Genomic DNA, 14,823 nt, shown 5'->3' with positions numbered 1-14,823 from the left:
TTTGCTTCCAACCAAAGATCGTAGACTAAAGGTTAAACATTATCTTCTCACTTATGTACTGGCTACTTTAGTGATGCTGATCAATTGTGATCTTGTGCATTAATATTTCCAGCAAACAGCCCGTCGAACCAAGATCCTTGATTACTAACTGGTTGAACTCAGTGGATAAAAAGCGTCTGTTCTTTGCCATGACTTCTTCTGTAACATTTTTTATATCATGTAATGCTATATGTCCTCAATTGTAGCTCAAATTCAGCATGCAAAAATACCAGCCAACAAAAAAAAGAAAACAGACCAACTAGTGATTTTCACTTGGTTTTCTGGACCACCCTTTATAACACTTCAAATATCAAACAAGCATTGATTTATGAGCGAGACGATCACACACTGACCACACAGATTAGGGGGGGTACCTAAAGACTCTTTAGTTCCAAACTTCTTTTTTAACGAAAATAGATCATAACATTTTTAAACATTAAAAATTACAATGTAACAATGCAGCCTTAAAGGCCCACTCACAGTTCTCACAGTTGCTTAGATTGGAGGGCAACTGCCATGATGTACAAAACCACTTACAAAGACGATCTGTTTCTCTCCAACTACTTTACACAAAGTGTCTGCTCTGAAATCAGTTACCACACAGAGGGACTCACATCGCTCTTCTGTCAATTTAAGACTGCTGATTGAAATAAGACACATTGTCTTTCTTTTTTCTCACTCACTCACTCTCTTCCTGCTTACATGGACCTGCTCAAATGTTTTTATTCACAGTTTGAGGGAATGTGCATAGGATCTACAATTTGAAATGGGCCCCATAAATGATGTACGCCATAGTCTTTTGTTTTGAAGCTCCTATTAACACGTGTCCTCTCATAAACTCAATGAGGAACCCACAAGAGCAAACAAAGGCATAAGTTGCTTCTTGTCACAGTGGATAGGGGCCCCAAAGTGCAATCACGTATTGACCTACAACTCCCATGATTCAGTTTGCTGCGTTGGGAACGCCCTCAGGGATTAGGGAGGTGAAGAAGGTGGTGATGAAGGACCAGGCGGAGGAGAAGAAGCCATTTTGGTCGTCTTCTCCCGGGGGTCCCTCGCTACCTTCCTCTGCACTGTCCCCATCCTCGTCTCCAAAGCCATCGTCTATTACGCGCTCCTGTGGACAGCAAATACAGAGACGAGGGAAAAATGTGAATCACTATAAAGCTACTTCTTAAATATGTGTCAAATCTCTCAAGTCTTAAATTGTCTATAGAATTATTCAGAATACTACAGTGCTCCTCAAACGATTGTAAATACTGCTGTGTACCTGGACAGAATGGATTTAAAAAGCTAAATGCAAACACTCCATGAATCTCCCTTCCTCCCTTCATTCATTCATTAATTCCTTCCTTCATTCATTCATCTAAAATGTAAAAATTGTCTCTACAACCTGCATTGGTCAACACAATACAACAATACAAAATAATAAAGCAACTTCCAAGCGCATGTGTAGAAAAAGTGTGTGAATATGTGCACATGAAACACAAATTGGGATGGAGTACCATATCCTGGAGGTCATTTAGATCCCCGTCCAGTTCGTCCTGGTTGCCCCCGTCTGCCAGGTTCTGTAGCTCGTGCTCTAGGTTGAAAGGTAGCCAGCCGGCTTGATGACTTGTGGGGGTGGGGGTGGGGGTGGGGGGGGGGGGGGGTGGGGGGGAGGACCACAGGATGAGCATACAAACTCAAAGTTAAACTTGAAACCCCACTATGAGCAACTTGAGCAGACAGTTTATGTTTATGTAGTTATTCAGACAATAGGTAAGAAGAAAGTTATCTGAATTCATCCATTTTTCAGACGTGGAGGGACAAGCAGCACAAACCATCAACACTATGACTAGAACCAGTGAGACTGACAACCACACTGCTCTACACTGGGTGGGCACCTGTTTGCAGAGCCTTGAGCCCAAGAAGACTTGTCTAATGTATCTGAACGTACGCGCCACTATCACAGTGGAAGCTAGTTGTTATGGCAGACGCAATGCCAACGGAACCTTTCAGTTACGTGTCCGTTGTAGCCTCCCTGTAAAAAACACCTGACTGTGGCTGAAAGTGTGGCAAAGGGAAGTTCTGAAATTGACAAATAGATCAGCTCCACTGGTACGCAGAGCCTTGTGTATATTTTATGATCATACAGTGTTGGACCTCACTCACTTCCACCTGCGCGCGCACACCACACACACACACACACACACACCAGGGATGGAAATTAGCATCAGCCAAATGAGGGTAAATTTACCAGCCACTGTGTCGGGTAAGTAGATATACCAATATACAGTCAGATACAAATCATTTTCAAAGGCCCTGACGGTTAAAGGGACACCAGGCAAGCCTGATGCTTTTTCTCTACGAAACTCCCCCTCGCTCGGTCTGAAGCTCTTTTCCTTTTCTTTGCATCTTCCGTCAAGGGTTTTCGCTGCTTCTTCGCCGGCTCTGCCATTATACACACGTTTGCAACAATCGCTAGCGTTTTGTTAGCCTCCCTCTGTGCTGTGGATGCAGGATGGAAACTGAAACTGCTTCGGTCGCCGGGTACGATACACTGAACTTGCAAGCGGGATATTCTTCCTACAGGCAGTAGGGGCGGGCGAGAGAGTCTTCATTCGCCCTGTAACGAGTCATTTAACCATATACCGACTTACAAAGATGAGTAATTAACACGAAAACGTTGCCTGGTGTCCCTTTAAAAATGAGTCTCGTAGTAGGGATCATGTAATGTTATCAGTAGCCTATAAGGGTAAATCATGGTGAGTTCAAGTTACCTACAATCACTACCAGTGAGCCGCAGTCTCCCTGGGAAGCACTGCATTGGAGCTTAGCTATGCTTAAATCGCCTAGATATCTGTAAAATCATTTTCACAAAATGCTAAGCATGCGTGTATTTAAGTTTCTTAAAACGGAGCTGTGCTTAAATTGGTCAATGCATGATTTCATTACAGGCCAAATAAAAAAATATTTTGTTATATATATTATGTTAAATATAGCCTAGATATCTGTAAATATTAAAATCAGACGATGTAGGCTACACAGATCAAGTTGGATTACAGCTCCATAACTCAGACCAATGGATTGTGTCTTAAAAGGAGCCACACCACTTTTATAACACTATGGCATATGATCTGTTCTGTTGACCTTTAGTTTTGTTGCTACTGTGCATGGAGGACAGGCCAATTATGAGTTCTGTCCAACATTGGTGGTAGGTTTAGATCAAATTTTCATACCGTATCTCTAGTGGCTGGTAAAAAAGTTGAGTGGCTGGTAGATTTTGGAATCCACCAGCCACAGTGGCAGGTGAACTAAATATTGGATTTCCGTCCCTGACACACACACACACACACACACACACACACACACACACACACACACACACACACACACACACACACTTACAGGTAGAGCAGCAGCATGCCTCCAATGACCATGACGAATCGGTTGAAGGAGGAGTAGAAGTAGATGATGCTGAGCAGGACGATCGCCCGGGCTCCCGTGTACACCCAATCCAGCCAATCACGGTTCTGATCCTCCCCATCCTGCCCCTCCCCACCAATGGGGTCAGCAGGAGCAGCCTGCTGCTCCTCTCTGGGCTGTTCCGATTGGCCTGTGGGGGAAATGGGCGTTGCGGTCTGATAATATGCAGCCAATGAGGCTTGCCTGACAGCAAAGAAGAAGACAAGAAAAGAAAAGAAGAGAAGAGAATACAAGGTTGTTAGGTAAATAAAATTGTGATCTGTGCTCTCTCGCTACCCAAATTTGTTAACTGCTTCACACAAAAGAATGCTTCCATGTCCTATGGCATGTCTACAATTCAGTTTCTCAGAACCAAAAAGGCTTTTTGGCAAGCAAAGAATTCTTCATATGAAAGAGGTATTCTGTACAATGCAAATAACGCTGTGAAAACTGGCAGCCAAGTGGCCAATCAAGTGCTGAAAACGTTAGAGGGTAAAAAGCTGTTGATGGAAACTGTGTGTGTGTGTGTGTGTGTCTTATGTGTAGCACACAAGTGATCCACTGAATGAATGAGCAAAGAGGCCTGGGCCTTTGAGTACACCTAAATCACAGAGCAAAAGTGTGCACTCGCTCCGAGTGCACCCTTAATAGCCTGGGAGTAAAAGCTCAAGTGCTCGCCTTCCCACAGACACAGGAAGGCAGTGACTCACTAACTCACTGGTGCATGTAGAGCTGCCAGGCGTAGGCCTGCTGCCACCACAGGAGGCTCATGGGGCTGATGGGAGCGGTCGTTCCGTAGGGAGGACTGGCTGCCTGGGGGAACTGGAGCCAATGACTAGACAAGGGGAAGAGATTGCGTCAGGACTCCACTCCAAAGGCACAGGGGAAATTAGCACAGAATTGGCAGAGAGTGTGGGAAAAAAGCAAGGCCAATTGCATGCACCTGGGTACAAAATCACCTACAAAAATAATACACATAAACATACACCACATGTACAGTATGTATGCATACGTATGCACACACACAAACACACATAAAAAAACACTGGTGAAAAGCATTTGCATGAAAAATGTGGAAACCTAACACACAACTATACAGAGAGAGAGAGCTGCAATGCAGAAATAAAAGATTTGCATAAACCAGAGGGATGTAAAGAACACACCACCACACACACAGCACTGACCCTTGTGCAAAGGCAGGATGTGCTGTAGTGTTGATTAAGTGACCTTGCTGGTTCTGCCCGCCTGTGTGCGGCCCTGGAACATGTAACAGGCCAGCTGCAGTACTGGTACTCTCTGTGCTCTGAAAAACAGGAAAAAAGATCTTCAGCTGCAGTGTGTGTGGGTGTATGTTGTCATACTATGATGAACTTCTGATGTGTGTGTTTATGAATGTAAATGTGAGAGTGTGCAGTGTCTGTGTGTGTTGTTGTTATTGTTGTTGTTTTAATTCTTTGTAGCTACACCTTTGGAAAGTGATGTTTTTCTACACAGTAGTGTCCCAGCATTCTCTTATTGTCACCTTCACAGCGTGAACAATCGATTACCCTACTGAAAAAAGAGGCACTGGGTATTGAGTAATCGCTTGCCTTGGTTATTGTGTACTCTACTGGGTTAGGTCTCTGTGGAACAGATGCAACATTGGCACTTTGTGAGTGCATAATGGAATTTGGTTATCTCTTTGGAATTTGGAGTGTTGGAGTAAAGGTACTGAATGTAGCTGCTTGAGGTTTTCTGCTCGAGTTCTACTTGGTTGCCAAAGCTTCAAATGAATGCCATGTGGTAACTGACCTAACCCACATTTAAAACCAATTGCTGACAGGCATATTTAAGAATGCATGTGTCTGTCTCAACACAGGCCTGTCATTAATCTAATGAGTGTTTGCTGTCTTTAGATATCTAGAGTAGAACAAGCAATCAGTGTTTCACATAAACCAAAATCAGTTGTTTCTATGATTTCCCTGCTCAGCTAAAGTCATGTGTGCAGTGTAAACCTTTTGAAAATGCTGTATTCTTCTGACAAGAACATCAAGACCTCAGCCATTATCAAAGAGAAAAGGATCAACCAGAGAGCACAAGAGTGACTGGTGCGATGGTGTGTTTGTTATTTCCTGGGAGGTGGAAGATATCAAAACACCTACCATTTTCTGATATGATGCATCTAAGCTCTCAAACATCAAATATGTGTGTGTGTTTTTTTAATGTATTTTGCAATGTACTGTATGTCTGAGTCTCTAAGTCTAGAACTAAGTCTAAGTCTAAGCTCAGCAACTCACGGTCCTACAAGCAACCGTGAGCAAGCGACACTGCAGGAGGACTTACAGCTGGCCGAGGGTCTGAGCTGGAGCTCGAGTGGGACTTGCTCTTAGTGTGTCTTCTGCGCGGCTGAGGGGAGCCTGGGGGAGTTCGGGAGGCGCACACCAGGTGGAGCATGTGGTACTCATCCTGCTGTGGAGAGCAGCCCACATGGAAGGTTAAGCCTCCACAGAGGGTCACGTCACTACAGTGGCGGACGCAACACGGTCACGTTCAGAAAACCGGGACAATGCCACAGAAAGCTGAGGACGCCTTAACTTTGCGCCACAAAAGTGTGCCAGACATAAATAATTAAATAAATTAATATACAACCCTAATAATACCATAACAATACAATAAATAAACAAATACATGTATCAGACAAAACTAAGTCATTAAATGTACAATCAAATCTTCAAAAGAAAGCAGTCAAAATGCTTACTTTCCTTGTGTGAAAACCACTCAAAAAACTCAAACTTTGTGTTCTGTGTGTTGGGTTTTATGGGGGAATAGCCTTTGCATAACTTCTTCACAGTCATGTTAAATCTCTGAGGTAATAGCAACCAAATGGATCAAGGAAATGCTTGGGGCTTACCTTTCTCAGCACATCCTTGAGTTGCAGGTCGTCCGAGAGCAGCTTCCCTGAGTACACTAACCTCTGGTCCTTGGAGCTCTGCAAAGAGCAGAAGACCGACCCACATGCCTTGACATAACATGACTGGATACGACAGTTTGAGACCATGGACAGTGCCTCAGCTATGTACTGAACCTCCAGGGCCACTCTCGGTAATGACACCTAATTGGATGGAGGCGACTTAACCAGCATGTGGAGGATTACGGCCTTTCCGTTGTAGGGCAAAGACGGGGCTCCTAACCTGCTATTCATTAACAATGCAGGTTGCTACAAAAAAACATAGCACAAAAACTCCAACTTCAAAAACTACTTCATGACAAAAACAAATCCAAAAAGGAGTGATGTCATCACGTAATTTCTATTTATTTTTAACTGCTGTGAGTCACGCTAGTAAGGTCGGCAGAGTGGGAGACCCAAAACAAAACAATTGGCAGATGCTTAACACCTCCACTTGAGAGTAGGCGGCATACTTGACTGAGTCTTTTGCATCATAGAAACCAACACAGTAGTTATTACTACATACATTTTGTGCTGGTGGAGAATGTGTTGCTAGAGCAGATTACACTCCAGAACAAAGGAGTCACACAGCCTCCACTCTGACGTATAATCTGATGTTTTATTGCTACAAATCTTCTGAGTTAATTCCAAAAACACCAACCCATGTATTCCCCCTATTTCGCCCCCGCACACAGACAGGGTTGCCCAGGTAACTTGGTCATCCAGGCCTAGTTCTTGTAAGGACACTGTATGACATATCTATCTATACCAACAGCAGTACTACAAATAACAAAAAATGTAAGATCCCAAATGGAACTGACATTTTTATTTCCCTGGCCTGAGCCAAGAACATCTTCATAATAATGTCTGAACACCAAAGTAAGCTATTTAATGCAACTATTCATAAAATGAATCTTACAGCTGTGGACACACCCACTGACCTATTCAGAAGAACAGCACAGATTCTAATCAGCACAAGCACAGCATGATTACATAACCACTAGAGCAACAGTAACACACACTCACACCGCAAGTCATTACAAAAAAATGTACAAGAAATCTCAAACACAGAAGTCACAACTGTGGCATACTTATGACAAATGTTATTTGAGTCATGTAACTTAAGATATGACATGTGACTTGCCCCTGTGGCTCAGGGCCTGAGCATAATGTAAAGCTGTGAATTTCAGCCAAACATGTATCATTTGTAAGTTATTGTATGTGTGCACTAGTTAGGGTTAGCGTATACTGATACTGACTGAGAATGAAAAATAGGCATTTAGACATCAACATTTGCTTGCTATGGTTTCTTACCGGTTTACTGGGATAAACGTGTGAGATGTGAGTTTTCAACTTCTCCACCGTCCAGTTCAAGAAGCAATATATGGTCTGGTCATCATACTTCTGATTGGGGGCCTTGATGACCAGAGTAACGGGGATGTCCATATCCATGGCTCGCAGCATGGGTCAGGGGAAGCTATTTTAAATTATATTAAGTTAAATGAACAGTAAAATCAACAAGGTGTAATAGTCATTCAACCACAAACTGCGACTAAGTTGTCCTTCATTAGCTGACATCCAACATCCGTGCGATTTTGATGAAGCGACACTAACGTTATGTCATGGTCTTCGGTAGGCTAGGGTGGATTCGTTAACCTAACGTTGTGTTTACATTTCGGGTGGAAGCTGCAGTAAAGCTGTAATATGTTCAATCTCTCAGTGTAAATATATTCATAACAGGGTAGCTGTGAGAACAACGTTGGTTAAAATGGAAAATCCTTGTTTGCAAAGGCAAAGTTAGCAACAGTATAACAATATCAACTAGCTACAACCTGTATGTCATCCTACATACTACAGCTAGCTAGCTAACGTTAACAACAACATCAGATGCAATCAGCTTGGAATCTACCTAACAAGTTAGCTAGCAGGAATTCAGGAGGGGAATTCGTTTCTCTCCTCTGAAAGAAAATGTTAAGCTTGTCATACATACCTGGGGAGACACGTGCGGCAATTTCTCTGAACCTTTCGCTTTTTAATTTGCTGAAACCCATAAGACTAGCATGGGTCGCCTGAGTTGTAAAGCGAGAGCGCTTTAATGTCCGGAAATGACGACACAAGTTTGCCGAGACAAACCGCTGATTTGACAGCTTACAAGTAGCCTAAGAGGAAACTAAATATTTTGTTTAGAATGTATAATTTACGAATCTATAAATCACCCAAAGAGTTATATTCTTTACATTAATTTACATGTATATTCTTCTTTTGTTGTTTCGAATGTGCCCTAGTCTGCAGATCAGGAAGGGTCAGTGGATCTGGGAAGGCCGCATGAAAGGACAATACATGGTCAGGTGCTGTTCTAGCCCATTGAAATCAGATAGAACAATGCATGTCTAAATGTCATATTGAATGTAATATAAGAGTGTGGCACGTACTGCTATTAGTCTTAAAGAGTGTAAAACTATAGACCTTCAGTCATATTTATACCAACCCGGTAAATGTGTAAGCGGGTGTGTTGCGAGGGTTTACGCCGCTCCACTCGGACCAACCAGGGTCGGCTGCCCCAGCGTTATCAAGTGTGATTTGTGTGTCGGGACCAAAACAGACCATGACAGCCCACGTTGTCTAAACAATCTTGTAACAAGGGAAATCCTGAATGATATGGCACACTGTAAAAAAAACTCTCTGCGTTTACTTAAAAAAACAAGTCAACACATTTCACTAGCTTTTTTGAGTAATTTCAACTTGACAGTGAAGAACTCAAATAATCAAGTTGAATCAAGTGCTTTTAACTTGAAATATCTAGTAATGCCAACTTAGTATTGTAAGTAAGGTGGACTTACATTAGGTTGGCAACTCAAAAATTCAAGTTGATCAAAAGTTCTTCCAACTTAAAAAAAAACAAGTCAACACATTTCACTAGCTTTGAGTAAGTTCTACTTGACAGTAAAGAACTTAAATAATCAAGTTAAATCAACAAATGCTCCCAACTTGAAAATATATATTAATGCCAACTAATACATTGACTCTAACCAAAAACAAGTCTAAATAACAAGTCAAAAATCTCAATAGATCAAACAATGTTTTTATTTTTAGCCAGTGTGAACACCCCTGACCTACAGTACCCTCCAGAATTATTGGCACCTCTGCAAACGCTGACTAAAAAGAATAATATTAAATCATCTTTTGGAAATTGATCTTAATGCCTTAAGTTAAAAAAATTAGGGAATATCCAACATATAACACCAATTTTCTTTGTGAATGAATAATGTATCATAAATAAATAAATGTTCTTCCTTAAAATACAGGGGTCATAAGTATTGGCACCCCATGTCATGCAGGAGCTCGCATATAGGCCAGTGCAGATGGAAGATCCTTGATGTCCTGTAGAACAACAGTCTCTTCCAGGACGATGGCGATATTGGTGACAGTGTCCGGTGCTTTCATGGCGTGGTCGTCTTCAATGACGGTCAAGATTCCAATTTTCATGCCTCTAGTCCTCCTCAGCATCTGCATCCTTGGTGGAAAAGCACAGAACTACATCACTAAATTTGCAAAAAATAAATTAAAAGTTCTCCGCACGTGTGCCTTTTAGCATCCATTTGGTGCAACCAGGCCATCACAGAAAATGTAAAGAGAAGGAGAGGAACGGCGGTGCAGCTCAGATGTCCTCTTAATTCTTTTTTTACTTAAGGAGAGACACTACAGGTGAATAGGGTAACATTTTTAACTAGCAGATATCACTATGAAACTTTCCCAGTTGTATTACTTATACTCACATTAATGTATTACTTACATTAATATGAGAAAAAAAAAAGTATTACAAGTTTTCTGTAATTTACAGAATTACAGCTCCGTGCTGGGCCCCCTCCTCTTTGCTATCTACACCACCTCCTTGGGACAGATTATCCGTTCGCACGGCTTCTCATACCACTGCTATGCAGACGACACACAGCTCTATCTGTCCTTTCCACCTGACGACCCCCTGGTTTCAGCACAGATCTCGGATTGCCTTTCAGACATAGCTACATGGATGAAGGCACACCACCTCCAGCTGAACCTCTCAAAGACTGAACTGCTGGTCATCCCAGCTAAACCTACCATACACCACGACATCAACATCAAATTTGACTCCCTGTCTGTTTCACCGACCAGGACTGCAAGAAATCTAGGAGTTGTTCTTGACAACCAACTAAACTTCTCAGATCATGTTGCCTCAGTCGCCCGGTCATGCCGTTTCGCACTCTACAACATACGGAAAATCAGGACTTACTTGACTCAAGATGCTACCCAACTTCTGGTTCAGGCAATAGTCATCTCACGACTCGACTACTGCAATGCCCTCCTGACAGGTCTCCCAGCCTGCGCAGTGAAACCACTGCAGATGATCCAGAACGCGGCGGCGCGCCTGGTCTACAACCAACCCAAAAGGGCACGTTACCCCGCTGCTCATCCAGCTACACTGGCTACCTATGGCGGCCCACATCAAATTCAAGTCTCTAACGCTTGCCTACAAAGTAGTCTCCGGTTCTGCTCCCACCTACTTGAATGCCCTCATACAGACTTACACTACCTCCAGACCGCTGCGCTCCTCTGACGAACGACGTCTAGCTCTACCACCGGTACGCTCAAGCCAATCCAAACTTTTCTCATCTGTTGTTCCTCGTTGGTGGAACACACTGCCAGTTCCTACAAGGGCAGGGACATCCTTTTCCACTTTCAAAAAACTCCTGAAGACCCAGCTCTTTAGAGAACATCTACTCTCATAGCAACACTTACAACAAGTCTTACTGATCCTAGCACTCACCAGCCGTTTTAAACTGACAAGTAACTGTTAAAAACAGCACTCACCGACGCACTTATTCTTACTGTACTCTAATGTTTTTTTTTTTTTTTTAAACTGTCCTAAAATTGTGAGAATTGTTCTAAAACTTACTGTTTACCATGTTGTTAGTCGCTTTGGTTAAAAAGCGTCAGCCAAATGTAATGTAATGTAATTTAGTGTTTACATATGCAAATTAGGCAGTATCTAATTAAATATGCGATAATTTGCATACATTTTAAAATACGTTGAGTTAATCATTAACTGGTGCACCTACTGCATTTCCGAGTTCCCTAATTATGAAGTGTTTGTGCTTCCTACTTTTGTGTGTCGCAAAGTTTTGTACATTGCCAATGCTATGGTCGCAGCCATACGCACCACGACGTAAATGTCCTCCAAGATGTTTAAAAAAGTCCACTGCACTGCAATCACATTGGAATGTACACTATTGACAACTGAATGTAGTTTCGACCTGAGGTGATTTGTCTTTTGCATGGTACCTTGCCAAATTAAATTTTAATGTAAGCTTACCTGAAGTCTTAAAGATGCACACGCACTGGGGGTTGAGGCAGAGCCAAGCCTGTAATGGGTCAGGAGGGTCTCTCCTGGTGAGAAAATGGACACTCCTTACATTGCATAGCAACAGAAGAGTCTGCAACAACAAACAAGAGTAGAACATTATTATTTTTTATATAGGTTTGTAGTGCAGTGGACTTTTTTAAACATCTTGGAGGACATTTACGTAGTGATGAAGCTATAACTTGTCCATTTGTTGGCTCTGATCAAGCATTTTTTAAGGGAGCGCGATCGGCGAATGTGGGTTTGCCATTGTTTTATGTGCCTGCATTCTATTGACATATGTTGCATTAAAAATTACATTGCCATTTAATTTTTTTCAACCTATATGCAGCGCCTCTGCAGATCGAGTGGCAGCAGTTGCAAGACATTGCTAAAGACTTTGGGCGGGAGTGAGGTTTAAGGGGTTCAGCTTACTCCGCAGTGAGATAGCTATCCTCGCTGGCATCCAATAACGTTACAAAGGTCTTTCTATAAAGGTTAATATTTTAGGAACATACATGTTTTCAGCAAAACAGGGAAATAGCTAACCAGACAATTATACTATTGCATCGCCTTGATAATTGAGCTGTAGCAGCTAATTGAGCTGTATGGCTATCACTAGTTGTGGAATTTAGCCACTAAGATTAGCTAGCAGGCTAGCTTCGCCTAATAGCTACTATTTCAACAACACCACACTATTTCCAAGAACGTTCCTTGCTGAGATCCATTTTACACAAAGTTGTTCCTGAAAGTGAATGTTTTAGGAACATCCTTGTTCAGCATTATCGGTTACGTCTTCCCAAAACATTGCAAGCTTCTACCATTCAGTCATAATCACTAACGTTGGATAGTGATAGCTGCTAACGGAATGTGGGCAGTCAGATCAGCTTAGCTAAAGCAACACGACACCGAGAAAGACTGACTATCATAACAATTGGATATTGGATAAAACTAAATGCCTTACTTACCTTTGACAACGCTGCATACAGGTAGGGAAGGTGTCTGGCTTCTGTCCTCCTGACAAATTCAAGCCGCAGCCCACAGGTCGCCTTTATACGTTAGGAAACAATGCGCTTGCGCCAACTGGACTAAAAAGTTCAGTGAACTTTGGAAAACTTCTCTCTTATAGATACTTAATTATACAAGTTGAGTCAACTCAGTTTCTTAAGTTTGTTAGGTGAAATTCCCAAATTAGTTGTGAAAACTGGTTATAATGAGTTTTACTACACTATTTGATTATTTGAGTTCTGTTTAGTCAGAAAAGTTATTTGTCAGTACTAAAGGCAAGTTGTATTTTTTACAGTGCATGTATAAGAGTGCGGGGAAACATTAACAGAAATGCTTTTCATTTGCAGCCAAAGCTGAGTTCCAAGTAGATGGCAATCATGAGGAAAGCAACATGTAAATAATCAAGATTTCACAAGTGTGTTACGCTATTGTAGCAACCTCAAATATTGTTTTTGTTAAAAATGTTGATTGTTTGTTCATGACAGTAGAAATGGTAAAAGTACAAATAGTAGAATGGATTAGGAAAAGAGATTACTAACCTGTATAAATAATAGAACAAGGGGAAAGGTATTTATTTTTGAAAAGTACTTTCTGACCTATGACCTCTATGGGAACGTCAACTGTGCTTCATTCCTGTGCTATTCACCCCTTGCAGACACGTGACTTAAGTCACGTGACGGCTCCATGCTGGACGGCAAAAAGATGGGAGACGGTCGGCAAATTACATTATGTCATAAAGATTATGATGAACTGAACACCATTACTATAACATCTTTGTAGTTCAATGTATTGCTGTTTGGGGTCTGATAGTCAAAGAAGATGCCAGTGGTGTTGTTAGATGAAATGGGTCATGATCGCAAATGTAAAGTTATTAAAACTGGTGGTAACAGCAAAGGGAGATAACGTTACGTTAGGCTACTGTAATTAACATTATGGTAAATGAACACCCATAAGTATTTCTGGACTAAAATATTGCAAAGCGATTTGGTTACTTTATTTGTCTTGCTTTTATCAGTTGTAACATAGTCAAAACGTTAAGAATGTCATATCAGAACATGAAATAATAACTAGCTGCCACACTATTCTAGCTAACGTTTATCGTAGCTCATAGTGCTAGGGCTAATGTAACTTGTCAGTTTGTACGTTGCCCAGCGAATAAACTTACTTCTTACATGTCTTAAGTTAAAGAATTGAAAGAAATAGGAAATTAAAAAAAAACTTGAACGGTATTATCTGTTTACATTCAGATCTTGCCAAAGACTTTGCCTAAGTGCTATCTGCCGTCCTGTTCAGAGTCTATGGTTGCTATAGCAACCGCTGCTGTGCTTCATACACTGAGGAGATAAGCATGCAATTGTGGTTGAAATACTCCCGAAACACAAAGAAAACAAACCAAAATATATCTATGCAAGAACATGGGATGTTGTTGTATTCCAAACAATAAGCCAACAGTCGTGGAAGGGCATTACTACGGTTAAATCTCACTATAATCTCCTAGCTGTGCGATATGTCCCATTACAACCCATTGATTTGATTCGTGTTCTTGCCGTCCACTAGGCTATTTTGCTGTGGCGCGAACAAAACGTGACATCACTTGCAAGGGGTGAATACATGGATTTCTATGCAACGTCACGAAAACATGCGTGCGCAACCAAGAGGCAGAAAGCACCATAGAACAGCATAGAGCAATGCAAAAGAGCAAAAGAATAAAATGAGTTTTTGTGCTGAAAACTGCACCAATTCGAAATCACGATGGTTAGAGAATGTTAAATATGTTCAATATCCCTAACGGAATGCATGTCTTCGCCAAAAATGACCAAATACGATGTTATATTAATAATGCAAATGAACGGCAAACTTTGAAATATAGTCTGAAATGAGATTTTATTATCATTGAGACAACAGGGGTATACAAAAAATCTGATTGTAGCTTACAGCTTATAGTTTATAAAGTTTATAGCGTTGTGGACGGCCACCAAGCATCTTCTGCCCCACGGCTGCCCGCGCATCTAGTTTTGTTGGTAAA

At 41.7% G+C, this 14,823-nt stretch overlaps 1 protein-coding gene and 1 long non-coding RNA gene across 4 annotated transcripts; both read right to left on the bottom strand.

The window, feature by feature from the left end:
• Window positions 1-302: 302 nt before the first annotated feature.
• Window positions 303-8,553, bottom strand: LOC121696269 (homocysteine-responsive endoplasmic reticulum-resident ubiquitin-like domain member 2 protein). Of its 3 annotated transcripts, XM_042077651.1 has the most exons (9): window positions 8,403-8,553; window positions 7,727-7,889; window positions 6,377-6,454; window positions 5,809-5,934; window positions 4,671-4,789; window positions 4,205-4,321; window positions 3,430-3,690; window positions 1,545-1,653; window positions 303-1,156 (listed from the first exon to the last, which is right to left on the bottom strand). In XM_042077651.1, exons 2-9 carry the CDS (start codon window positions 7,874-7,876, stop codon window positions 983-985), a joined length of 1,134 nt encoding a protein of 377 aa, XP_041933585.1. In that variant the 5' UTR covers window positions 7,877-7,889; window positions 8,403-8,553; the 3' UTR covers window positions 303-982. The 3 variants fall into 3 exon arrangements, with proteins under 3 accessions (XP_041933585.1, XP_041933588.1, XP_041933586.1); XM_042077654.1 differs by lacking the exon at window positions 5,809-5,934; XM_042077652.1 differs by lacking the exon at window positions 8,403-8,553 and having other exon boundaries at window positions 7,727-7,898.
• Window positions 8,554-9,478: 925 nt separating this feature from the next.
• On the bottom strand, window positions 9,479-13,001 carry LOC121696216. Its single transcript, XR_006026251.1, has 3 exons — window positions 12,758-13,001; window positions 11,763-11,883; window positions 9,479-9,926 (listed from the first exon to the last, which is right to left on the bottom strand). It is a non-coding gene; the product is annotated as an uncharacterized LOC121696216 (long non-coding RNA).
• Between the last annotated feature and the right edge of the window lie 1,822 nt (window positions 13,002-14,823).

The sequence above is a fragment of the Alosa sapidissima genome, chromosome 21, assembly GCF_018492685.1.
Source record: "Alosa sapidissima isolate fAloSap1 chromosome 21, fAloSap1.pri, whole genome shotgun sequence".
NCBI classification, from domain to species: Eukaryota; Metazoa; Chordata; class Actinopteri; order Clupeiformes; family Clupeidae; genus Alosa; species Alosa sapidissima.
The sequence above is the reverse complement of the archived record's forward strand: the minus strand, read 5'-3'. Positions and strand labels throughout refer to the sequence as shown.

Bases quoted from the DNA above. Each gene is read 5' to 3' on its own strand.
- LOC121696269 (XM_042077651.1), bottom strand. From the start codon at position 7,876: ATGCTGCGAGCCATGGATATGGACATCCCCGTTACTCTGGTCATCAAG. The intron at 5,935-6,376 runs GTAAGCCCCAAG...TGCTCTCCACAG, and splicing joins TCAAGGATGTGCTGAGAAAG to CAGGATGAGTACCACATGCT. The intron at 1,157-1,544 runs GTACTCCATCCC...TGCTGTCCACAG, and splicing joins TAAATGACCTCCAGGATATG to GAGCGCGTAATAGACGATGG.